The 25,837-nt window shown below is 36.2% G+C and overlaps 1 protein-coding gene across 1 annotated transcript in view; it reads left to right on the top strand.

The window, feature by feature from the left end:
- COG5 (component of oligomeric golgi complex 5) overlaps positions 1 to 25,837 on the top strand; it is a 187,336-nt gene that overhangs the window by 73,077 nt on the left and 88,422 nt on the right. The window contains exon 7 of the mRNA XM_031598656.2: positions 3,355 to 3,485. Coding sequence (XP_031454516.2) covers positions 3,355 to 3,485 — 131 coding nt within the window. The remainder of the gene's footprint in view (positions 1 to 3,354; positions 3,486 to 25,837) is intronic.

The raw sequence follows: 25,837 nt of genomic DNA, 5'->3' as shown, positions 1-25,837 counted from the left end.
AAAACTAGCAGCTTGCAATATGCAAGTTCCTCTACAATATTTTAAATACACTGGAAAGTGTTCTGAGGAATATCCTTTGAATTTTGCATAGTCCTGTGTGGAGCCAGGAGCTGGACTCAGTGAGCCTTGTGAGTCCATTCCAGCTCAGGGTGTTCTGTGACTATGGATTCTAAATATACTGAGGTTCTGGCTATGTGTCACCTGCCTCTGCTGCGTTCCACCTGTGTTGGTCAGCAGTGACAGCTTCACTGATGGCAGTACAGAAGTGTAGATGTGTTCTGCAGCTTCTACTCTTACATAGTAAGGTCAGGAAAGCACTTGCAGATATTTCTACTGCAGACTTGCTGTCTACATGAAAGCTGCTCATCCTCTGAGAATAGTATAATATGATTGCTGGGGCTTCTCTACTGGTTAGAGCAGTAGCTAACAGCATCCAGAGCAGGCTGCCTAGCCACTGAACCCACAGAAAGGCTCTCTGTTATGAAGTCCCACAGAAATGCATTGCCTCCCAAGTATTTTGTTCGGATTGCAGGGAATGTGAAACGAAGCTGCAGATTTTGGCAGTTGAGCAGGAGGTGGCTGCCAGTCTGAGGCACAGATGGAGCATTTGGAGAAGCCAAAGCAGCATGGGCTTTCTGTTCCTTTCGTGAAACCATCAGACTGATTAGATTTTTAGCACCTGAAATGGCCTAATTTAGGTTTAGAGATAAAAAACAGTAGGGAAAAACAGTCTCTTTTTTATTTCTCTTTCACAATCTTCTTTTCTTTGAATTTAGGAGATAAGGACCACGTATTATTTTGTTTAAGCAGCCTGCTGGTGTAGAGTATGATTTTATCAAAAAGTGAAATCCACAGCAAATTTTTTATTTGCTAGGTGAGTAGGTGAGTCTTTGATGATATTTGCACCTTTTGTAGTGCCGTGTTGCCAAAAATCTGCTTGGCAGTAAATTTAAACTGTGGCTAGTTCTTTGCACATAGTAAGATCAAAAAAAAAAGTGCAAAGTTCACATTCAAGACACTTGTTGATTGGTAACTGAGTACTGAGTCTATAGTATCAGTTTTAACAGGTTCACACACAAGACCACATTTGGATATGCAGCTTGGTCACCGCAAAAAATTGCTCTTCTCGAGATAAGTTACTCCTACCTGGGTAAGAGGGGTTGCCATAGCCCCTAGCAGAAGACAGCTTTGTAAACATGTGTTTGTGTCAGGCTTCATTAACAGCCTGTGCAACATGAAATGTACTTCCCTGCTGCTCACCTGCCCTCTGACTCCTCTGATAAATTTTTAAATGGGTACATGCAGGCAAAAGCATTTGCAGGTCTATTCTTAGTAGATTGAAGCTTATTTGACACACAGTACTGTTAAGAATGTTGATCTCCTTACTGAGCTTTATGCAGCACTTCTGGAAATTTTTTGTTTCAGTTTCTTCTGCTGAGTTTTTCACGTGCAAGTGAAGCAGTGTTCTTTTCTGTGTAGCCGTGCAGTGATCCACTTGGAATTTTGTGTTCAGTTATAAACGTATGGTTGCAAAAATGAGTCTGATGCTTAGATCACTTTATTGCGAATAAACAAAAATAGTTTGCTAAAGTGAAAGGTTATTTAAGATCTAAAAGCTCAGCTAGCCTAGTAGGAATTTAAGTCTATGCATTAGTGGACTTACTGGGAGGACATAAAGGAAGATGACTATTAGGAAGTCATTGTTATAAATGGAAATGGTGAAACATTGTCTTATGAAGGAAGTATCTGGCACTGAGTGAAGTGCCTCGGCCATTAGTTTGTTTTATTCATTCTTTCAAAAAAAGGAGTGGAACTCATGCTTTATTGAGCAAAATGCTGATAAAAGTGTAAATGGGAGTAGTCTTGTATTGTCTTGTAGATAAGCAGTAGTGTGAAGGTCCAGTCTATCTTGACAGTTGAATTAGGTTGACTCAAATCTAAAAAGATTTAAAACTCGCAAAAACAAAAAGGGGAGAAAAAAACAACATTGTCCAACTTTGAAGGTTCACTGAGGACCCTGCTAAACTGTTTTTATAATTCCCTATGGATCTCATCTAAGGCACCCAGAGATGTTCAACACGTAATGTCTGATTGTCACCTAATTTCTGTTGTAATTCAGAGGTTTGAGTGAAGAGGCATATCTCTTCTTGGAGGAGCCTAAAGAAAGTACACTCAGGTTATGCTTCTCCTATTCCAAGAACACGCATTTCAGAGCAGTGGCTATAGTTGGTTTGGTTTACAGTAGATATGAATGTAATTGCATAACATTTGAATGATTTGAGTTACAGCCAGATCTAAGCTATAGGTCTTGATTAGCCTGCAGGAGGCTGAGTAAACAGTTCTTGCACTGTGAGAGATTACCACAGAAAGATGAAAGCCATCTGGGAAAAGATGTCCTCCAGCCCTTCTTTCAAGAATGGGTCACTGGTTGGGTTAGGGCAGGTCAGGAGTGCAAGACCAGGCAAGGAGCCAACAGCAGGGAACTCGTGGCATAGAGGTGAGGTATCTCAGTTGGTGTGAAAAACTGATTGTTACTCCCTCGGTTATGTTTTATATCTTAAATTGCCCCATATGAAAAGCCCAAGTAGATGAAAGAGCAGAGATCAGTGTCACATCCTTTAAAAAAAAGTGAGTGTACCTGGGAGAAAGATTGTCACAGATTCAAACCTCTTTGATAAAGAAAGACAAAGTGGCATTTTCAACTTGCTGGTGTGCACTAATTACTAAGTGTCAATTAATGAAAGATTAAATGGTTTAACCACATTTACGTAGCCAGTGACAGAAGTCAGGTTTCAGTGGATTTTCTTGCTGCAGTCACCTGCCCTGCTGAATAATGTGTGGATGCTGTACTGATGAACAGCTGGTTTCTATCAGGAAAACAAATTTTGTGGTATTTGTATTTGATCTGCAATGTTTAGAATTTTAATTTGTATTTGAAGTATAATTTGAACATATAAACACATAATACGTAGAGATTGTCAGATATTAGGGAAAATTATGCCTATCTGTTTAGATAAGTTCATTACATAGTTAGTCCTCTGGGACAAGGATGTAACTTTCTTCCCCCTTGATGCACCATAACTGAGATTCTTGAATTCCTTGAACTGACAGCTTTTCCAAAGTATCTGATTCTAGAGAGGTAAATGAGATGTATTAAATATGCATATTTTTGAGTAACAGTCTTCTAATTTTCAATTTCTCTCGAACAGTTCATTCCTTAGGCATACTCCATTGTCAAGTGTTTTATGCAAAAATGTTCTTTGGAACTAACTATAATTTCTAAACGTTTTAATGTGTTTAAAATGTTCCATTTTATTATATGTCATGCTTATCAATACTTTGTTGCTTTTATAGATTACCTTTCTCAAGGGATAGATCTGTCTGGAATAGAAGTAATTGAAAATGACCTGCTTTTTATTGCAAGAGCTCGGCTGGAGGTGGAAAATCAGGCTAAAAGGTTACTTGAGCAAGGTGTGGAGACTCAGGTAAAATACATGTTCTTTTTTTACTTCCTTTCAAAAGTGAAGTTTAAAGGGTGCTGTGAGACTGATTTCCTTTGTTTGGTCTTGCATTTTCTAATGGATGTTAAACTTAAAACCATCTTACTTGCAAGAGAAAGTCTTACTCACATATCAGTATTCAGAGAAATTGACAAAAGTAGCTTTGTGCAATATATTTATTTGCAAAAATAACATTTTGCAGGATCTAACCCTGAAAATTTGTGAGGAAGTACGTGCGGGCAAAAGAGTTCAGTTCTAAACAGTGTGATAAAAAAAACTGCTAATGAATAGAATTTTGTATTTAGCGCAGTATATGACGTTGCTAATGTTTCCAAGCTTTACAGGTAAATCTGAAAATGTAGTTTCTTAAAACTAAGAAGATTTCTACATTTTAGCTATGCAGTTATGTAACGAAATGATTTGATGGATTTCCGATTAATATTTTAAAAGGCATCTTAGACTTTGAGGTAGATATTCACTATATTCATAATTACATTCTTCTATACTAAGTGTAATTATCTACATTTTTAATAACCTGACTGTGTGTGTTATTTAACTATTTGTAATATTATTTGTACTGACCCTTTGTCTGTTTTTAAAATTTGTATTCCTTTGGCTATGAAAAAAAATATTTTAATCTCTAGTACTACAGTAAGAGGAGAAATCTAGCACAAGTTCCTATCAACTTTGTTTTTTAAATTAGAGAACAAAGTGTATTAGAACAAGATGTTTCTATGCTGTTTGTTAAAAATGGTTAACCTCGTGAGGCAATATAGCATTATTTGTCGTATTGAATGCTGACATGAAAGCAGAACATAAATGGAATGGAAAATCTTTTAGTTAAATTGGCTTCATTAGATAATTGAGGATTAAAATGATCAGTATGTATTGTCTTATACCTCTCATTGTAAGCAAACGTGGTAAATACCGTTCACTATTTACTGATAGCAAAATGATAGGGGAAAAGAAAAATGCTGTTTTTTGCTTAATTACTATTCAAATATTGAAACTCCTGGCTTTTTGAGCATGTTGCTGAACATGAATTGGGCTTGTTACAAGCTATGAAATATATGCTATATTAAATGAAGACTGAACGATGATAGGGGCTGAGAAAAAGCAAGTAGACATCTATTTTAAACGTAGCAAAAGTCTTCATCGGTGTCGACCTCTTCTAGTTTTTCATGTCAGATTTGACCTTCTCTGATAATTTTCTCTTTATATTAAGTACTAAAACAGAACTGACAAAGAAACCCTGGGGAAATCAATCCCACTCTACTTGAAAAATTGACAGATTTATTAGGTGTTCCAGGCTGTATCCAGGTAATCAAGAGATTATTAAAGTATTTGCCTGTTGTGCTTTAGCCAGCGGCCTGTGTCTAGCAAGAAAGATTGTTTGGAAGATTGTTTAGAAGAACATTTTTAGTGTTTAGTCCTATCAGAAATGGGTATTTTTATTAAGTAATGTTGGGATATGCCTCACAGATTTGTCGGTGGATACAATTTGCTGATTTAATTTTGGAATGATAGTATGTTTTATAAAATATGCATGCAGACGTTGCCCAAGAAATATGGAGTTTGAAATACGACCAACGGCTTCTGCGTCTTTGGTTCTTAGTATTGTAGCTGTTTATTGACAACCTGATTTACAAGTCCTTCCAAGTCCTGAGATTTCCCATAAGAGGGCATAGAATCTTCATCTTTTCATGTGCATTTTGTAGTACAGAATTTTTTAGATAGGCTGCCTTTTTGGTAATTTCTATTGTGGTAGCCAGGTCTGTCCCTCCTGAGAATAATGCAGGTGTATTTTGTCCAAGTGGTTGTTCAGTTATTTGATATTTGGAATAGCAGTTTTAATTTTTACTTTTATAATCTATGTAAATAATACATGAGATCATTTGCCTGTGTAAGTGAGCTGTTTCTGTATTTCATCGAGCACTTTTCAGTAGTGCCTTAAGAAGGAAGTCAGCTTTAGATCTCTGTTTTAGAATAAGTCAGTGACCACCTGAAAGAGCAGAAGGAAGTGAAAATGCATTAGAAAAAAACAAAACAAAAAACCCAAAGTTATAAGTATCTCCTTTTAAGCAGTTGTTTGTTAACGTTTGGTGAATGTCTTCTGTAGAATTCAGCTCTTGAGAACAGACCTAAAAGGTTGGAACAGTCTCTTTCAATGTTTTGATGTTTTATTTGTTTAGATAGGAGACTATTTTTGTTCTTTTACCTGTTTATTCAATGAATTGGAACTTCCTTATGAGCTGTGCCCAGTATCACCAAAATAACCGGCATGTGAAAGCAGATACTTCACTGAAAGTGGTACATTGTCTTTTTCTCAGCATTGTAATTCAGGTTTTCATTGCAAGTTCATCACTGTGGCATTTGTGTATTTCTCAGAAGGAAAGAAATCTCTTTCCTTCTCTACTGTTCCATTGGAAGAGTGACATTAGCAGTTGATTACTTCAGAAGTGACACCCAGTTGTGGGGTGCAGTCAAAACCAGAGGGACTAGGTGCCATCCAGAGGGACATAGACAGGCTTGAGCAGTGGCCCAGGTGAACCTCATGAGGTTCAACAAATCCAAATGCAAGGTCTTGCATCTAGGTCATCATCTTGCATCTGAGGCAACATTCACTACCGTTATAAGCTGAAGAATGAAAGGATTGAGTGCAGCCCTGCCAAAAAAGACGTGGGGGTGCTGGTGGATGGGAAGCTGGCTGTGAGCCAGCAGTGTGCCCTTGCAGCCCAGAAAGCCAACTGTATCCTGGGCTGTATCAAAAGTAGCCTTGCCAGCAGGGTGAGGGAGGTGATCCTGACCCTCTACTCTGTGCTGCTGAGGCCTTAGCTGGATTATTTTGTCCAGATGTGGAGTCCTCAGTACAGGAGAGTCTGTTGGAGCACGTCCAGAGGAGGACCACAAAAATGATCTGGCCTTTCAATATCTGAAGGAGAGCTACAAGAAAGAAGGAGACAGACTCTTTAGCAGGGTTTTTTGTGATAGAACAAGGGAAATAGCTTCAAGTTTAAAGAGGACAGACTTACATTAAATATAAGTAAAAAGTTTTTTACAGTGAGGGTGGTGAGGCACTGGAACAGGTTACCCAGAGCTGTGGTTGATGCCCCATCCCGGGAGACTTTTAAGGCCAGGCTCTTGGCCCTGGGCAACTGATCTAGCTGTGTATGTCCTTCTTCATTGCAGGGGAGTTGGACTAGATGACCTTTAAAGGTCCCTTCCAACTCTAAAGATTTTATGATTCTAAGCAAAGGCTTCTATGTGTGCTCACAGCAGTAACTTTAAAGCAGCCATCTGGGTATAAACTAGAAGAGTCACTCAACATTTCTAGACTTAACAGGTTTTCATAGAGCTGCCAACCATGCTTGTCTTCTAATCCTTTTAGAAACAGTAAGCCTTCTCTGCTCCTGTGGGCAAAACTAAAGCAAATAATGGTAAATCCATTCAAGTGGAGGTAGCAATGGCTGCAGGCATTTTTTTTATTGCATTGTATGCTTTGTTACCCAGTCTTGGTGTACATAGTACAGATTAATGCTCTGTCATGAGCAGCATCAAGAAAATTGATTCAAATTCTGTTCTTACTGCTTAGTCCTGAATTTCTTCATAGCTTTCCTTCACACTTTAAGCAGACTCATAGTAGATAGTGTAGAAATCAGGAGAGGCTGCTTTAACAGAGATACAACCAGAGCATTATTCTAGTCAGTCTCTTAGAACATACAGCAGCATTTTCTGCCTAAAAACAAGGAAACAAGAAAAGGTATGTAGCTGTCTTGCAACTATGTGAAGTGTCCCCTGCATTTCTTTGGCTTACAGGAGGAACTCTAGGTAAAATGATCTAAATTTTCTTAGACACCACTTTTTAAAACAAGTGTATTGTGTAAGGTGTATATGAATAATAGTAAATTACTCAGAACAAGAGAAACCAGTTAATCCTTTATAGAACAATTCTGCTGGACAGTGTTGTGGCTGCTATACATAGAAAGAAAACTTACTCCACAGTTTAGCTCATGCTTCAAATCCTTTCTTTTATATTATCGTGCTTAGTGCTAGACTTCATCTTGCAGCCAGGACAGGTGGTTGCTTAGTTCCATCAGGTAATTAAAATGTTGGTAGCATTAAGGGCCAGGTCATGTGTACACAAAAGAATAGATATCCATCTCTCCCATCTTTACTCCTATTAAGATGTTGCACAAGTTCTGAACTAGGTTTCATGCTTTAACCACAGTTATGGGGCATCTCTGAGCAAGAAGGGTAGATTTTTGCAGGTTTTGTACTAGTATGTGTGAAATGGGCTAGGAACCTATGCTATTGCTTTTGACCTTACCAGTATAAACTTTGTTTATTTATTAGGATATAGATGATGACAATTATGGTATCACTGAATATGGAATAAGACGTATTTAGGTCAATCAGGACATGATGTGGAGATGAGAGCAGAACTCAGAATTCCTTGATTATGTGCCCTAAACAGAGTTTATGTTACAGAAAACTTCCTTATTTTTCTACCTAGCATAAATCTAATGAGAGTTATATTCTTTGAAAATAGTGAAAGTTTCTGGTGTCCTTATAGTGAAGTTTCTTGATTGTATTAGAGAAAGCAAAAAATGAGTGTAAGCCTAGTAGCTCTCCTTTGTTCAAATGAATGTTGAATTGTCTGCAGTTTTTCTTTACTATGTGATTTTTTTAAGAGCTCTCCTAATTATAATCTCATAGAATAAAGAGGGAAGAAAGCAAACAAACAAAAATAATCCTAAACTCTATTTCTGCAAGATGTAAACAAGATGAATATGTAAACAGTACAATCTGAGCACAAATGTCTCAATTACTTTCCATGTAATATCATTATAATTTTGCCAAACAGCATATTTGGGGGGTATTTTGAATTTCCATATTGTATCTGACTGAGTAGAATTTATTGTGATCTGTTTTGCATTCCGTTTCATACTGAGTCTCTCCTCTAAGTTGAATTGGCTTTGGAACAACTACAGCATTTTTTTTTCACATTGAAAATTATTGATTAGATGTATATTTATAATTGTTCTTGTCTCATGCTACTTAGCGCTTGAGAACAAGTGATTGAAGGATGAAGTATCTGCATAACTAACCAGTGTTCTGGAAGTTGCTCATCAAAAAGTTGCTCAATTTATCTCTAATCAGGGTCGTCTAGGTTAGGTGCTTTTTGCAGTAGTACATTTTGCAGTGGAGCAGCAAGATTGGTGATAGTAATCTGATCTCCTTCTCAGACCAGCATTTAATCTCATGTCAAGGATCTCTATTACTGTCCCTAGGGATTGGTGGGAGCAGTATGCATATAATTGACCATTTTTCTAGAGGTGATCATCAAGAAAGTACACAATTTGTTTCATATCGGGGTCCTCTGAGCTGAGTGCTTATGTAGTACAACTTGCAATGTTGCAGCAAGATTGGTGAAATTAATCTTAAATCCTTCATAGGCTGGCATTTATTATAATGTCAAGGATCTTAAGCAATATGTAGTCTTTCTTACCCTGAGGCAGCATGTTCCAGGCATGCAGATGCACTTGGAGGTGCTCAAGATATTTACATGTCAAAAATGGCTGGCATTGATTCAATTCAGTTTTTCCTGACAAATACCTTTTTGGCAAAACCCACAAAAAATGATAATGTTACATTCTTGAGTTATTTCTAATAATTACTGCCAAACACATGGCTTTTGTAGCAGTACACAGAATCACAGACACACAGAATGGTCAGGGTTGGAAGGGACCTCAAGGATCATGAATCTCCAACACCCTGTGGGTAAGGGCATGTGAACTTGAATTTCTAATTACTAATTTTACATACTTCAATAAGATTATGTGTTTTATTAAAGCATTCTCTTTCTTGGTTGTCTTTGGCATAGACCTTGTACAGGCATATGAATGTGCTGTTTAAAGCTGTCCAGTCTGTGGAACAGTGCTTGATTATAGAACAAAGTGTAATGTCAAAATAGAATGGCACTTAGTGTGACCCACAGTTGAGTGGTGGGCTTCTTAACTTTTATCTTTGGTCGATTCAACTTAGGATGTACTGTATTGCACACACCGATGTACTGCACTACTCGAAAGAAAAGCTTGACTTCTGGATGTTTTTCCCTGCCCATTGCTGCTTTTTCATGCCAGCTACCATATTTTATACTATTAAAAAAAATATATATATATAAGATTATGTAAATGAAAATTGATTTCAGTTTGCATCTAATTGCATAAATACAATGTGATCGTTATAATAAAAAATAAAGTAGAAAAAATATGAGCAAACAATTCCTTCAGTTTGTTCATGACCATCTTTGTAGGTCCATATACTGTGGGCTGTCCTCATAAAAAGTACGGAAAACCTGGAGTTGAAATGCTACCCAGAGTATACATTTTTTTAAGTCAGAGAGCAGTCAATGTTTCTTCTTGGTTTTGTTTTGTTTTTTTTTTGTTCTGACATTTGTTTCTACTTTGAAAGCTAGAAGTTGGGATGTAACGTTGTCACTGTCAAAAATTTAACGAGTATGGTACACTTCAGGCAGTAGCTGTTATGTTTCCTTATTATCCTGTAATCTGGATTCCCTGGAGGACATCCTGATGAAAAAGCTGTCTCAGTCTAGTTTCCATAATAAAGTGATTGACTATGATACGTTATAGAAATGGAAGGCGTTTTTGATTCTTCATTTTGAAGTCAATTAGTTGAATGTAGAGTAAGAAGACTATGTATGTTATCTGTAAAAAAGGAAAATTTGGACCTATTTGCTACTTCTGGCATACAGTGAGGGTGGTAGCTATACTTAACTTTATGTCATCTAGTTTTGCTTAGTGAAGACCGAGGATGAGATTCAAAGCTTTTTTTTTTCTTTTTTTTCTCATTTTAGTTGCTGTTTGGAATTCTAATGTAGACACAGAAGAAATTTCATCATGTCATATTGGCTTTCATTGTCAATAATCACAGTTATCCTTTCTGGCACTTCAGTCTGTTTAATTAAAATCATTGGAGCTTAAGCTGATTTTTGTTTTTTGTTTTGCGGTACTTATTTCATGTGTTTATGTATCTCTACTTCGTTCTAACCTTTAAGTTCCTTTGTCACAGAAATGTATTCATGTTGCATTACTCAATTTTATTTTTCATCTTCAGTATTATGGTTATGGTTTTCATGATCTCGTTAACTTGCTAAATCAAATTCCTTCATCTGGCCATCTGGAGCATGGCAGTACTGAAGGAGTTTTCAATACATCTAAATTATATCTTCCTTATTCTGTTAAGATGTGATATAGCAACGTATGGCTCATCTAGCAACCAGGAAGTGTATCTTCTAAGTGCATGTTAGTTATATGCTACTTCGGAATGGTAAACTTCATGGGGATTAACCAAACCTTAGAAGTGTTGGCTTTACTATTCTGGACTAAAAAGAGTTCATTTTATCTTAAAGTGTGATCTAATGGATCTGAAGTGTTAACCATGCTTCAGTAATTCAAAATCATCAAGCTAAACACTGAGTATGAATTTATGTTTCTGAACTATGGATTAAAATAAACCGCAGATTTCTCTGCAACATAATCGGCTGATACTGATATAACCTAGAATATCCCTTCAGTTTCCATAGGAACAGATGATAGAATGTTTTGAATTTTGGAAAAGCGAAAATGAATGTCTGGCTTCAATAGAGTTCACTTATATTTTGCAGCTTGCAACCTGTCTGTGTGAGGGCTAAAAGTGTGCATAAAAATGAAATGTGGAACATCCACATAACTCTTAGTAAAATATATTTTTATTAGTGGCAATAGTAATAATAAAAAAATATTATAAGTGTTTCCCTGCATAATTCTTCAGGTGTTGTTTTCTATAGAGCTAGAAAACATTTCCAAATCCATAGCAAAATAGAAAGTACAAATTATTCCTCTTTGTTAATGCCTCTTCAAATATTCTACAGCAACAAAAAAGTGCCTGGTAGGTCATCTCTAATTCTCATCTCCACTCAGTGCTTCATCTCCCTGTTACACTGTAGCCATATATTTTCTCCCTGGAACAGTCTGAGCAGCGCAGGAAAGAACTTCGTGTAGTTAGAAAGAGAAGATCAATCAGACCCTGCTGAAATGCATGCTGTTTTACATAGGGGAATCTAATTAAAGGCGATAATCCAAGAAAGACAAAGAAACGTGTAGTGGTAGTAGTGCTTGCTTTGTTAGGTGCTTGACTGTTCTTTCTTAACAGATCACGTTTGCTAAATTAAAGAAGATATGCTTTGAGTGTAAAAACATTAAGAAGATTTAAAATATGCCTCTTGGTTTGAGATAAATAGATACATAACTCCTATATTTACATAGAGGGAAGGTATAAAAGCCTTATCAAGAAACAGTTAAGAATCTCAGTGTCTGTAACCTGAGGCCTTGTGAACGTGGGCTCAGGTGATAACAGCACAGTTTGTTTTCATTTGCTATAACTCCACCATTTCAGATGCTTGATCTTTAAAGCATTCTGTATGTGGGAATTTCTATGGTACTGAAAGGAAAATAAAATGAAATGAACAAGTGAAGTAAGTAGAAACAGGCAAGTAGCATGGTAACTCATGGTGAGTTCCTCTTTTCAATGTAACAGGTTTTCGGTCTTTGAATGGAGCTGCGCTGTGCTAATGTAGCACAAATAATAGCCTCTTCAAATACCTGTATTCTGGGGTTATTTTTAGCTACCATTAAATAGAAGATTCATGAAGAGTGTAGTTGTCTGAACATATGGGCAAGTTTAATAGCAATATTTTGAAAATATAAGGATTTTCAAAAAATAATGTTATCCTTCTCAACACTGGAATATAATTTTATGTTGCAAATGTGCAGAGGACCTTGTGTCGTGTTACTTTCAGAATATTGATCCTCTTTCATTATTGGTTCTGGTTTGCACTTTTGCCTCATACTTCAGAACATTCTTCACAAACTGTAGTACTTGGTTTAGGCAGGTATTAGCAACCATTACTCTGCAGGTATGCAAATACAGCGTAGTACTAAATGGCAAGAAGGAGGAACGTTCTTATATTTGAGTTTGTGAGTTTCTATGCCTTAAAAATTAGACGACAGTGGCCCATTAAATGGGCTCTGTTTCACGAAAATGCTTCTTTTTCACACTAGAAAAATATTTATTTGTTCTTTAATGGACCTTGTAAGCTTGTTTTCTAATCCAGTAATATCTGCAACTGTAATTGCTTATCTTTCCAAATGCACTGCAATGAAAGTAGAATAAACATTGTAATATGAAGGTAAATTTTAGTATTTTATGTCAAGCAGAAAGCTTCTGGGTGTGGGAGGGAGGAGAAGGGGCTGCAACTGATGAGTGACTGAAGGACCCCCCACTCTTCACCAACCTTATTTCCTGTCAGCTTTAGCAACTCCTGTCTGGAACTTTCCTTCCAAAATCTGTAACTGGTAAGCAGCACCATAGCTGTGCACAACCTCACTTGTGTTTGACTCCATGGCCATTTATTGTTCAATCTTCAGTGCCAGGTATGGGTTTTATAAGATTAAAAGATTATTTTGAATGATGTATTAGTAGAATGTTTGTATCAATATCTAATGCAAAGAAAAACCCAAGTTTTCTTTTTTTTTTGTGAGTAGTTTGAGATACTTACTGAGGACTAGAATTTAGGTTATGGCTTCAGCCAAACCTTCAAATTTGATTAGACAAAGATTAAAGATTTTTTTTTTCTTCCTTGAGATCATATTAAAGCAGAGAACTGAGAAACTGAATGATCTTGTCTCCTATTAGGTCACAGCACCTTGCCATACACACGTTTAAGACAAGTCTCTGTACTCCCATATTCCTGTCAGACCTCTGTTGATTTTCAGACTGTGACCTCAGCTGAACCTGCCATCTGAGAGCTCTGTGTTTCTGTCTTAGCTGTTCCTATTGATCATCCCAGGGTTCAGGCAAACATGGCAGAGCCAGAAGTTGCCTCCTCCTTGCTAGCATTGGAGTTACTGTCTGCAGGACCCCGCTGCAGGAGATGTGGGTTTATGGGTTTAGGTGGGTTGACAGACAGATGTTTCTAGCTGATCATCTGTTAGAGCCCTTAGCTACTAGTTGTACCTGTGCTGAACATGTGTTTGATAGAGTAGCTTTCATCAAACTGCAAAGCAGACACTTCCAATAAGATTTTGTGAATAGCAAATGAATCATGAAACAGTTTCCCCTTTTTCCATTTTCTCTGTGTCAGGTAGTAACCATGGTGTAAGGAATTCATAATTAGTTGATATGAGGCAAGAGGTAAAAAACACTGCCTTTAAGCAAATATTGAAAATAGCAGAAAGCTGAAGACTGGAGTTTTCAGGAAAAACCCGCTTGGATACAGACTTGCATATTTAATGCAACTTAAATAATTCATGTGATACGAATGTGGTGCACATGGTAATGCCAGTGTTTACGATGTTTTTTTGGCTGAAATTCTAATACCTAATTGGGGATTGTTGTTGCCTTTTTTTTCCCCCTATCTTAAAATTTCTTTGGAAGAGATAGAATTAACTTAAATAAATAATAATAGTGTTGCAAACGTGTCTGCTATAGATAGTTAACTGAAAATAGTCCACGTATGAGTCTGTTTTTATCAAAAGCTTTTAATAACTGAAAACTGTATCTGATATTCCAACCATGTTTGTGCCATGATCTCTTTTAATGCCTTTCCCTGTCACTATTTTAGCTGTCCTTTTTTTCCTTTGCTGTTTTTCTTCTGGCAAGGTACTCTTTTTGTTTGCTGGTCTGAAAATATATATATATTCAGACAGCTGCAGTGAATGGTATAAAATTAACATTTATGCTATAAAAACAACAAAAAAGGAAGACATTCTCTTTGCTTTTGGGGTTTGATAAATGCTCATAAATTTGTGTTATTTTTTAAACTGATAAAGGTTAATTTCTATCTTACGTTTTTATACTCCATTTAAATCCCAAGGCAGATCCAGCATTCCTGCTAGGTAAACAGCAGCACTGGAATTTTTGAAGTGTTCAAGCCAGAGATCCAAATGTGTGGGTCTTTGCAGGTCCACCTGGTTCATTTTTGGATGTGCAGTTTTGCCCCTCGTGGCTTGCTCTCCAAAAGAGAAGGCTTTATAGCTCGACAAGGAATGAGCAGCAATTCCTTGGTGAATGCTGTTGGGAGTGCAAAGCTAATCGGAAAGTAGGGGAGCATACATTAGAGAAGCCCCCATTTTAAGAAGTGTTGCTACAGCATTACCAAGATAAAAGAGTTGCAAAGATAGCCATGATAATATTTGGTTTTTCTAGCAAAAATTAATTCATGCTAAAGCTTATCCTTTGCAGTCTGGTTGCCAAACTATGCCAAAGCACGCACCCCTGCTGCTGCTTCTATTAGTCTCAGGGAATGTGAGCATGGGAGTGTTTGCCCACGCTCTAAGCGAGGTGGGCAGCGTGTTGATATTTTTGTTTCATCTTTCTAATTGTAAAGTATTCATTTAACAAAGGTTATTGGATGCTGATACATCTTCCCTCCCCAGAGCTCAGAGGGTGCATGTTTTCACATAACAACTCTTTTTCTGCAGGAGGGAGGAAGAAAGAGAATGAACTGCACTTGGTCTTTCCCCCTCCCTCTTTGAGCACTGTATGTGAGCAAAGCTAAAATGTATATTCATTTGGGGAGGAATGTGTGCTGGAGTAGGAGTTACCAGCGAGGAAGATGGGAGGGTGCCATATGTTCTCCTGCACTGCAGGTTTTAGTGTTCCCCTGAGATTGTTGTTATGAAGCCTTTCTGATTTCTTGTCCTCCCCAAAATTCAGATATCTTGCAATATGTAATCGGTATTGTAAAAAAAAAAAAAAAAAAAAAAAAAAGGGCATTACTGCTATTCTTGCATTTATTACCATTTATGCCTCAATTTATTTGAGGAAATCTTAAGCCACCTTGTTCTTTATTATTAATGTTAGATGAAGTATTTTCCTGAAAAAAGATCTAGGTCAGTATTTATTTATTATAGCTTTTTTCTGTTACTGCATATGTAAAATTAAATTCCTGAAGCACTGATGTCACCAATAGAAAATCTTGGTATAAAATTGCTGTCGCTCAGTTGCTTTTTGCTGCAGATTTTTTTCTGCCTAAGGAGAAGTTAGTGCGTGAGGCTTTTTTCATTCTGTTCTCCTTTCTACATGATTCTTGTTTTATCTCCTTTTAAAATTTTAACTAGGAATTTGCTTTACAAAATGCTGTACAAGTAAATACAAGCAATCCTTGCACAACAGAAGACATTTTCTCTTTCTGTGGTGTTAGTGGCCATTCTTCTACGTATTTGGAAAATTTACTCCCTTTAATTTCCCCAGGCATCAACACTTCCACCATACCTTTGAATAAACTAAATTTGTCTCATGATCAGGGGTATTTTTCTTAGTGCCAAATAGCACTCTTCCTGGAGGCCCTCTGACAGTATCTTCTGTACAGGGTGGTGGGAAAGCATCACCATATCGAGCTTAGGTTATTTCTTTGCTTCTTAAATTCTTATAACTTAAAGCAATGATAAAATTAATGAATTTGTAGATTTTTATGCTGAGCTAACAAGCCTCCTGCTCTTGCAGTCTGACCCGTGAGTGTTAGACTCAGACTTTAATTCATTAGAATCTGAACTGTAAGGTATGAAACAGAATGAATATTTTGAGCTGCAAATTACATTTTAAAGCAGGGGTTTGATAACTGGTCGACTCTTCAAGAGTGAGCAGTCTTGACTTTGAAAAATTTAGTGCAGGAAACCACATCAAAGCCATGTAAATAAAGTCTTTGGTCTAAGGTGGTTGACACAGGAAATCTACTGCAAATGTAAAGTGAATCATGGAAATAACACTCAAGCATATGAACATCTGAAAATTGTTTTCTTGTGCATATTATTTTAAAATGCAAATTTGTTTATAATCAACTCTGTGTGTAATTTGGAATGACTCTTTTCAGTTTAAAAATTCCACAATTTTTGGGAATATCTTCAGGATTTTATCATCAGAGAAGAAAATCTTTAATATAGATTTTACTTCTGTTTCTAGATATTTTCTTCTAACTCTAAAACAAATGATAAGAACTTTAAAGAAGTGTTAGATTACTTACTTTAACTAAAAATTAGTTCTTAGTGTAGTTCTTTATTCTACAGCTGAAGTCTTTTCCCTACCCTCAGATTACCTCATACATTATGCATTGTAGTTGCATGTGGAACAGGGAACTTAATCCTGCATCTTGACACATAACTGTGCCTGGATATAATTACTCTTGCACACTAAACTTCTTTAAAGACTATTTCTATCATATCTCTATAAATTTTTTATGAACAAGCAATTAATTCCCCTTTTCTTTTCCTTTGGAAATTATACTACTAAATACTCTATGCCTCAGGTAGAAGTACTAAATGTTCTAAAACACTGTGATGTTTTCCTGTATAATAGTATTACGCATTTCAGTTTCTATAAGGTGTGTTAGCATCTTTGTTTTCCATAACTCATTGTGGCCTTATTTATATTTCATGTTAGTTAAGTTCACCATTTATGCACTGCTCAACAAGGGAAAATACAGAGGGGATGGCAGCTGAATTTTAATAATGAATGAGGAAGCAAGTTGTAATTGCAATAGTTTTCCTAATACCACTTTAGTCAAGACTGATTGTCAGTAGTCCCTTTTAATTTTTTATATATATGTGGAAGTGTTTTACCTTGGCACTGACAGTTCAGAGTAGGGATGGCAAAGCTAATTTCTTTTCCAGTGTACTGTTCAGGATCTCCCATTTCCATTCTCCTTCCATCTCATAGGCCTCTTTTTTATTTACCAACTTACAACTGTAATGACTACTGATAAGCACTGCATTAATGTTTTTAATACAAGGCAGACTTCTTAAAAAATATGCACACCCGTACCAGAAAGATCTCAAGTTGATGTGAGTGGAATTCACATTCCACATACCTTACTATGTCATTTCAATTTAAACAGATTATAATGCCTGTGTTTTTTGAATTCTAGGCCTGTCCAGTTTGAGAAGTTGTGTATCATCATGGCTTATTGCATGTCGTATGCACATTTTAATAATCTCCTGCTGCTTTTAGGTCCCTAAGTGAGAAAAAAAGCAACAGAGACGCTTCTTTAATTAAAAACAATAATACAATGCCTATTACTAGTCTTTATCATTGTAACCCGGTTCTTTATGTCTGCCTTATGATAGTTCAATCTGGACCATGTTTTCTTGGCTTGCTTATGAGAAAGTCACGTAAAATAGTGTCAGCCGTGCTCCCAGTCAAAACGTATTATCCATCTCTCATTCAAAGTTACGTTACTCTGTCTCAGAAATAGATTACTTTGGTTTGGCATGATTTGGTTCTGACAAAGCCATCTCAGCTATTATTTAGCACCGTATTAACATTTCCTTGTGCATATCAGAAGGTAATTTAGCTGTGCAGTCAAATGTAAATAAGTTATTACTTTATGGCAATCAGACTATATAATATTACAGTGCTCTTTGGTGGTTTAGTTTTTAGGAACAGAAATGTGATGTATGAGATGCTAATTTCAGAATACTGATAGTGCTAATGACTTGGTTTTATGAGAACTTTACACTCCTTAATGTCTTGTTTGGATTTCAACTCAAGTTTCTGGAAATTCGCTCAAGTATATTGGCAATTAAGGTACTTTCTGGATGTAATTAGGGAAGCATAGTTTAATTAATAGACTTGCAATGACTAAATGTAAATTGTGTTCTTAAAGTACTACAGCTTGGATAATGAAAACATTTATAACCTATATCATTCATGGAGAGCAATAGTAGAATACTCCTTATTATATTTTGTAATGAATCAGTGAGCTATCTTCTCTTTCTACAGCCCCCGCTGCTGACAGTTATTTTAAGAACAGAATTAATACTTCTGTATTTACAACTTCTCTATGCCAGATGGATTAAAGAAAATGAGTTTTAGACAATGCTGAAGTTGAAATAGACTTTCTAAGGTGGATATCTCCACTTAAGATGAGGACTGACGTTTCTCTGGGCTAGTGTAGTTGGTTCTCTGGTACTCAAATTAGGTTCTAAAATGGGACTATCTACTCTGAAATTAAAAAACAAAAAGGATCACACATTTGGAGTTTTAAGACGGTGTCTGACCAATCATTAAATTGGAATTCTGAAATAACATCACATTATCTTGTGGGATACAGCCATAAATTATTAAAGGCTTTTTATTTTTGTTTTCTGCACAACTCACAGCTTTGAAGACTGGATAGCAAACTGTTGCTGGATAATGATTCTTATGTTCTTATAGAGTGATATAAGTCTTGTATTGTTTAAGTCACCCTTATTGCTTGATTGCTGTGTTTTGGGTGGTTTTTTTTTTTTTTTTTTTTTTTCTGTCATTTTCTAGAAAGAAAGATTTTCTAATCAACATTTCTGTTGTTTAAGGTCAACATTTTTGTACAGATTTTTGCTTACAGTCACATTCAAAGAGGGTAGATTCAAGCTCGAATAGGGCAGATATAAGGAAAAAATCTTTTATGGTGAGAGTGGTGAGGGACTGGCACAGATTACCTAGAGTTGTGGTTGATGCCTTGTCCCTGGAGACTTTCAGGGTGAGGCTGGATAACGCTCTGGGCAACCTGATATGACTGTGCATGTTCCTGTTCATTGCAGGGGAGTTGGACTGGATGACCTTCAGAGGTCCCTTCCAACTCTAAAGATTTTGTGATTATATAAAAAAGAGGGATGAGCAACTGGTAGTGTTTTCCTGGTGCTCTGACTTTCCTTTCCAGAATAGTTTGAGTCTTTGACTTAAAAATCCTTGCATTTGAGTATTCAGTTTCTTGAGCTAAAGTTAGCAAAATTTATCTCCACTTATAGCTATGACTCTGTTGAACTATTTTAGAAAGCTGATTTCCCACTAATTATAACTGAGATTGGATTTTTAGAGTGTGTATGTATCCCTACCAAATTCATACATATTACAGGGACGAATGCAATAGAAATAACGGAGATTAAAGATGTTAAGAGTTATTATTTAAAGAAATGATAAGCAGTAAGACATTACTTACCATAAGCACAGAGCTAACAAAAAAATCCAAGTATCGCTCATCCCACCAGTCAAGGGAACAATTAAATACATCAGAAATGTTGCTGAGAAGATGCTTTCTTTTCTTGTCTTCCTTTTGACTCACTGCTTTAGATGTTGTCTGAAATGCATCTGCTTTTCCAAAGAAACTATGGAGAAGATATTCACATAATTATGTAAATTGAGAATATGGCCATATTCCGTACTAAACATAACTGTACTAATCACTGTCTCAGTAATAGGATTCTGAAAGATTTCAGAAAAATGAGCACAAGAAAGTTCAGAAGTATAAAAAAAGCGTCAGTTGAACAAGTAAAATATATGTAATTATCTAAAACAATCACTAGATTGTTAACCACAGGAAAGAAAGTTGAATCCATTAGACTTTCCAGCTCTTATGAAACTGCCCAACATTTATACGTCTTCAACCTGTTTCACTATTTCTAGTAGTCTTGTTTTATTCTACTTTGGTAGACTGTTATATGCAGGGGACAGGGTGAATTTTATCCATAAGGTTTGCCAGAATCCCTTGAGATGTCTGGATTGATCAGACTCCTTGCAACTGTTAAGTAGTGAGAAGTCCTTTGAACTGAGACTTCAGGAAGGGAAAAGAATTTGAAGACAAGCATTTCCTTCAGATAAAATGCTGATTTTGATTTTTAAATTTATTTTTTCGTATTCCATTAACACTAAGAATGGACATGAAGAGTTTGAAATGGAGTCTTTGCTAATTCTTTATTAAAAAGACTATTAAAAAAATCCAATACAACATAATCCCCCCCAAATAATAACGTAAGCATTTTTGATGGAAAAGAGTTCAGATAGAAAACTTCTGACTGAACATGGTTCTTTAATTATTTATGGATCTATTAGAGGAGACAAAATACTGATGATCTAGATTGACCTTTACCCAATCAGGAATATAGTACAAAAACTCCTCTCATTTAGTGATGAGTTACTTGGTGAAAAAGTAACCTGATCATTAAATCAAATGGCATCTCAGAACACCACCAACAGCAGGCAACAGGGGACTAAATTGCTGTTGCAGATTTATAATTAGTTCTGAAATTCTGAACTTTCAGTTTGTGAAGTTAACAGCATATGCTGGTTATATTTCTCAGTGGTGCCAGGAAACAAATACAGGAATACTTACTTTAGGACAATTTGGTGAAAAATTATGCCCTTCTCGAAGGAGAAAGCTGTCTTTTTTTTGGTTTTGTTGCATTTTCCAGACAGATCATAAAATAGCTGTCCAACAGAGTTTCAGATCAGTAGGAAACCTCATAGAATCATTAAGGTTCATTAAGATCATCTACTCCAATCATCAGCCCATCACCACAGTGCCCAGTGAACCACATCTCCCAGTGCCACATTTACCTGTTTATTGAACTCCTCCAGAGATGGCGACTCCACCACCCCCCTGGGCAGCCTGTGCCAGTGCCTTGCCAAAGGTTTTCTAGGAGATGTTTCTCACAACAGTCACAGATTAACAGTAAGAAAGTTGAGTTATTAAATACTAACACTCGAACCTATGAAGTTGTTTCTATAGAGCATCATTGAAACGGTGACATTTCAAATTTCAGGATTGTTAATGTGTGTCATTTACATATAGTAATTCCATTGAAAGTCTCAAAAATCTCTGAAGATTTCTCTGCATCTCACAAACTTTTACAAAACTTTATTCTTTTTATTCCTCAACATTATTTCACAATCATATTTCTGTAAAATCATGAGTGTGCTGTATATACTTGCTGCTACCAATGCTTCTTCAGTTAAGGAGATTAACTTAAGGAGATTAACTGAAGGAGCCATGGTTAATTATTTCTGCAATTGGCTTTAAAAAATAAACGTACACTCAGTCATAACAACCACATGCTATCACTATTGCTTTCTCAGTAATGTTACAGAACTCCAAAAGTACAGAGAACAGCAAGAATTACATTGCCATTATTTTTGTAAGAAACTTCAGAAGAAAAATTGCTAATTCTTGTACATGCTACCATTTACTTATTTCAAACAAGGAGTTAAACAGCATTTCTGTGTTTATGAGCTGTTTCACAGGCATTAATGACATGTAGGCACATTTCTATATGGCGGCTTGCTGGATTGGAGGGAAATAATAGGTTTTGTTAGAAGGTGAATTACTTCTGGTTTAGTAGTTTATATGAGGTTTTGAGTAAAATAATCTCTTAACAAACATTGGTGTGCTGTTAATGCTGTTTTATCTGAAACCATGGCATGCTGTAATGCAGTAGTTTTGTTACATTTTCAAGGCTAGAAATTTAATACCAGTTATCCCATGCACACTTCACATTATGACTATTGCTTAAGAAAGGGAACTTAATAAGCTCCTCTAAACAGAGAAATCTTGAGTTCCTAAAGAGATATTCTTATGAAAAACAAGTGTTAAAAAACAGTTTAACTAATGTATATATAAAAAATTGATCCTTATTTGCTGACTGCTACTGAGAACATCAGTTCTCTGCCTGTGTATGGCATAAATGATTTCATGCTGCTCATCGAGGTGACATTGTCCCAGGAAATAGCTATTATTAGCCCAAATGTTTCCCTTTTAGGAATCCATTGGAACCTGATCGTACCTATCTGTTTTATATCAGTACAGGTCCCTGAAAAAGTAATGCCCTTTTAATGCAAGTGTTCTTGCTTCTTACTCCTTTAAAAAGCAAGGGAGATGCACCTGGACATTATTTTGCCCTTCATCAAACAGTATTTATTCCCGAAGTAAGTTGTACGAAGTTTCTGATCTAAAGTTTTAATGAAAAGAAAACAGCATTAAATGTCACAGCAATTCCACAAGGTTCAGAGGATTTGTGAGGAATTATTGGGAAATTTGTTTAGATACAACCCGCTTTTAGTCCTGTTTGAACATCAGGTTGAACGTAACTGTTTTGTTCTCTGAAGAAAGAAAATTTTTCATGAGTTAAAGATCTGTAAAACATGTTTGTTTTTGTTAGGATGGACTACCTGACCTTGAATGAAGTGTCTGTAGCCATGTAAGAGAATGCAGCTGACTCTGGACAAATGCAAATTGGATTTTGTTCACTGAAAGTCCAGCTGTTTTGTTGGGCTTTTGTTTGTTTGTTTGTTTTTTCTAGCCTGTTGAGCACTTTTAAATGCAGAGCAAAGACTTTCAGCGTGTAAAACAAAACTGAGTATTGAAAGTGCTGTTTTCAGCTGAATGAAAAACATGTTGTTTTGGAGTATGAAACCATGTTTAAATTCCATCTCCTTGGAGAGTTATCTTAATGCCTACTGATGAAATTCAGCACTCCACTGATGTGCCTGAGCCAAAGCATGATCCTTTAATACAAGAACTGTTCAGTCATGGTCATCACAGCAGAGTAGAAGGTGATACCTTACATGGATGTCCACAGAGGCTAATGTTAGAGAGACAGCTCATTTTACCACACTGGATCAGGATTGGATTTCATCTTTGAGTTCTTATTGCCGATTTTGTATGGATGCATAGGACCCTGCAGCACAGAGGCCTAGAGAAGAAACTGATATATTTTAGGGTTTATTCTTACATTATCAGATCATCCTTTGATCCCTTAGAAGTTTAAAGAGTATTTATATCATCCTTGAGATATTTACATACAGGAACTAGCATTTTCCCCATCATAATGGTTTAGCAAGTTCAAATGAGCAGTAAGAAGCCATAATTTCTGTAGTGCTGCCTTATGTACTTTGTCAGCAAATGAAGATAGTGAATAAGGATTCGGTGCTCAGAACAAATCAGTAAGGCAAATGGAAGATTTTTGTTGTTGTTGCTGCCAAGTCATAGAAGTCCTTGCCATAGTATGAGTTTGCCAAAAAAATAAGAAATCATAATCTGTCATTTTGGAAGGATAGGTTCATTTTTGTAATGCATTGCAGATTGTTCATGTCATCTTTTCAAAATAAAACATTTCTTTTTTCCTTGACCTTCCTTTTAAACTCACTGGGCTGAACACAAAGTCTAGCTCCTCTGTGTGTTTTGCTGACAGATGCCTCTGCAGGAAAAACGATCATGGACCAAGATTTAATTCAAAAATAAAATAAGCCCAAGTTACTATAATAGTGAATTTCTGTTCAGAAAAATGTTAAGTGAGTGGATGCTCTAGACTTGAAGTGTGCTAGAGATCAGGTGGCTAAAAAACAACTGAAATACATAAAGCTTAAGTAACAACTGCCTATTTGGAACAGAGAAATGTATTGCAAATGTGCAAATAGCATCTTGCATATTGCAAATGGGAGAGCCACTCTTGCTGACCTGAGAATGTGAAGGGTGACACGTTCTCTTTTTCTCCAGGCTTGGTCAATAGAGACATGTAGAGTTGTGACTCATTTGTAAATCAAAATATGGATCTAGAATATCTCAAGAAGGTCAGAAATGTACCTGAGTTGGCTAGAAAACTGTGGATAATTACAGATGATGATTGGTGGTGGTGGTGGTGGTGGTGGTGGTGGTGACTTTCTTAAGGTAGAAGATTGAGTGATGTAGTGTTTGTGTCACTAAGAAGCACTTATACACTTAATGAGCACCTTACAACTTGAAAAGTTAAACTGTGTGTAGTTGTTTCTTTGGCTCAAAGCTACTTAGGTTTTGCTGCATAGAAGATGTTATAAGGCAAATTGCTATAGGGTTGTAAAAGGCTGATAATGTTTCTACAATTTGCTTGTTTTGGATGGCTTATAAACCAACCCTGCCTGTCTTGACCTTCTCATTGTTTGTTCACTGAAGGTATTCCACGCTTTAGACTGACTTCACATTTTCTGTAATTAACTGTCAATAGTTGCTTTTCAGTCAACTTCTTGTGTTTAGAATATATTCAGAACTTGTCTCAGTTAATCTGATACTGTTTTACTGGAATAGGGAAGTTCTAATGAAATGTTTTTTATTTCTTTTAAGAAGTGTTAGGGATTTATGAATATCCCATATATTTCCAGCTCTGAAAAACCTGAAGAGCTAGTTGTCTGAAAGCACTGTTCATTAGAAAACCTTCTAATGGGATGTGGTTGACCATACTATTAAATGGTTGATTTTAATATGGTTGTACCACTGATGTGTGTTTTTGTGTGTGTGTATGTGTGTGTAAAGCTTTCCCTCTAGAATTCTGAAAAAACAAAAGAAAACAAAAAAAAACACAAAACATTACTGTATATTTGTTATTTGGCTATGTGCGACTTCAGAAAAGTATTCTTACCTAAAGATTGTTTCTTCCAGATCATAATTATTTGATTTGCACTTAACTTCTAGTAATTGATGCTAACAGAACAATTAAAGTGGTTCAGTTTGCTTATGACAGAGGAATAGATCCACATCAGGAAAGACTTAGATCACCTTATCTGACCTTTGCAACTTTACGCTGTTTGAAGCTGGAGCATTTAACCTATGTGCCATAATCAGAGCCATCATCATTATGTCAAAGCACTAGCAGGGTGAAATATGCCCTTGCAAGTGGCTTGGAGGAAGAATAAGGTGAAATTCTACGAGGTGTAACCCTATTGAACTTCAAGAAATAATCCTGTCCAAGGAGTAGTCTGTCAACCATTAGAGTGAATGTTCTCTATGGCTTGAGAGGGAAATGGCATCTGATCTTTATTCTTGATATTTATCTGATGTTTGGTAAGAATCTCAGAGACCACTTGTCTTTTGGAGAATCTGATCTAGGCAGGGAATCCCAAGTTTGTGAATTAATGAAATTGTTGCTCTACCACAGACCTGCATGGGTATAGAAAGCAAAGCAGAAGTGCATGTTTTCTCAAAAGCAGCAAGAGAAGATCTGTGGAATCCATAGCTTCACAAGAACACACACTTGAAAGCCAAAAAGAACCATTATATCTATACCACTCCTTTTTACATTTTTGTCCTTTCCACCTGTATACTTACAGAAAACATGGTTATGTGTGGTTTTTACATGGCCTTCAGAAGTATTTCATTGTGCTCTCTCTTTAGAATCTATTATCTGTCATGATATGTTCCTTAGCAAATAAGAAAGGACTGTAGAATTAGTCTTATTTTCACTTACCTTTAATTTTCTCTGAAATAATTAGAAGTTGTTATTTTTGTCTGGGTAGTTGACTATTACTAAAACTGAACAAGAAGAGAGAGCAGGCAAAGGAGGTGTCAAAAATAGCTTGGAGGTATAGTTGAACCTAATTTGTGGTTGTAGTGAATTTAGTTATGTTAGGATCCTCAGTGGAAAAACACCAATTTTGATTTCCAAGGATTAAAGCACATAGCTTTTATTTAATTTCATGATGTAAGTTTATGTTACTTG

Source organism: Phasianus colchicus, chromosome 1 (assembly GCF_987193195.1).
Source record: "Phasianus colchicus chromosome 1, bPhaCol1.hap1.1, whole genome shotgun sequence".
Lineage (NCBI taxonomy): Eukaryota > Metazoa > Chordata > Aves > Galliformes > Phasianidae > Phasianus > Phasianus colchicus.
The sequence above is the reverse complement of the archived record's forward strand: the minus strand, read 5'-3'. Positions and strand labels throughout refer to the sequence as shown.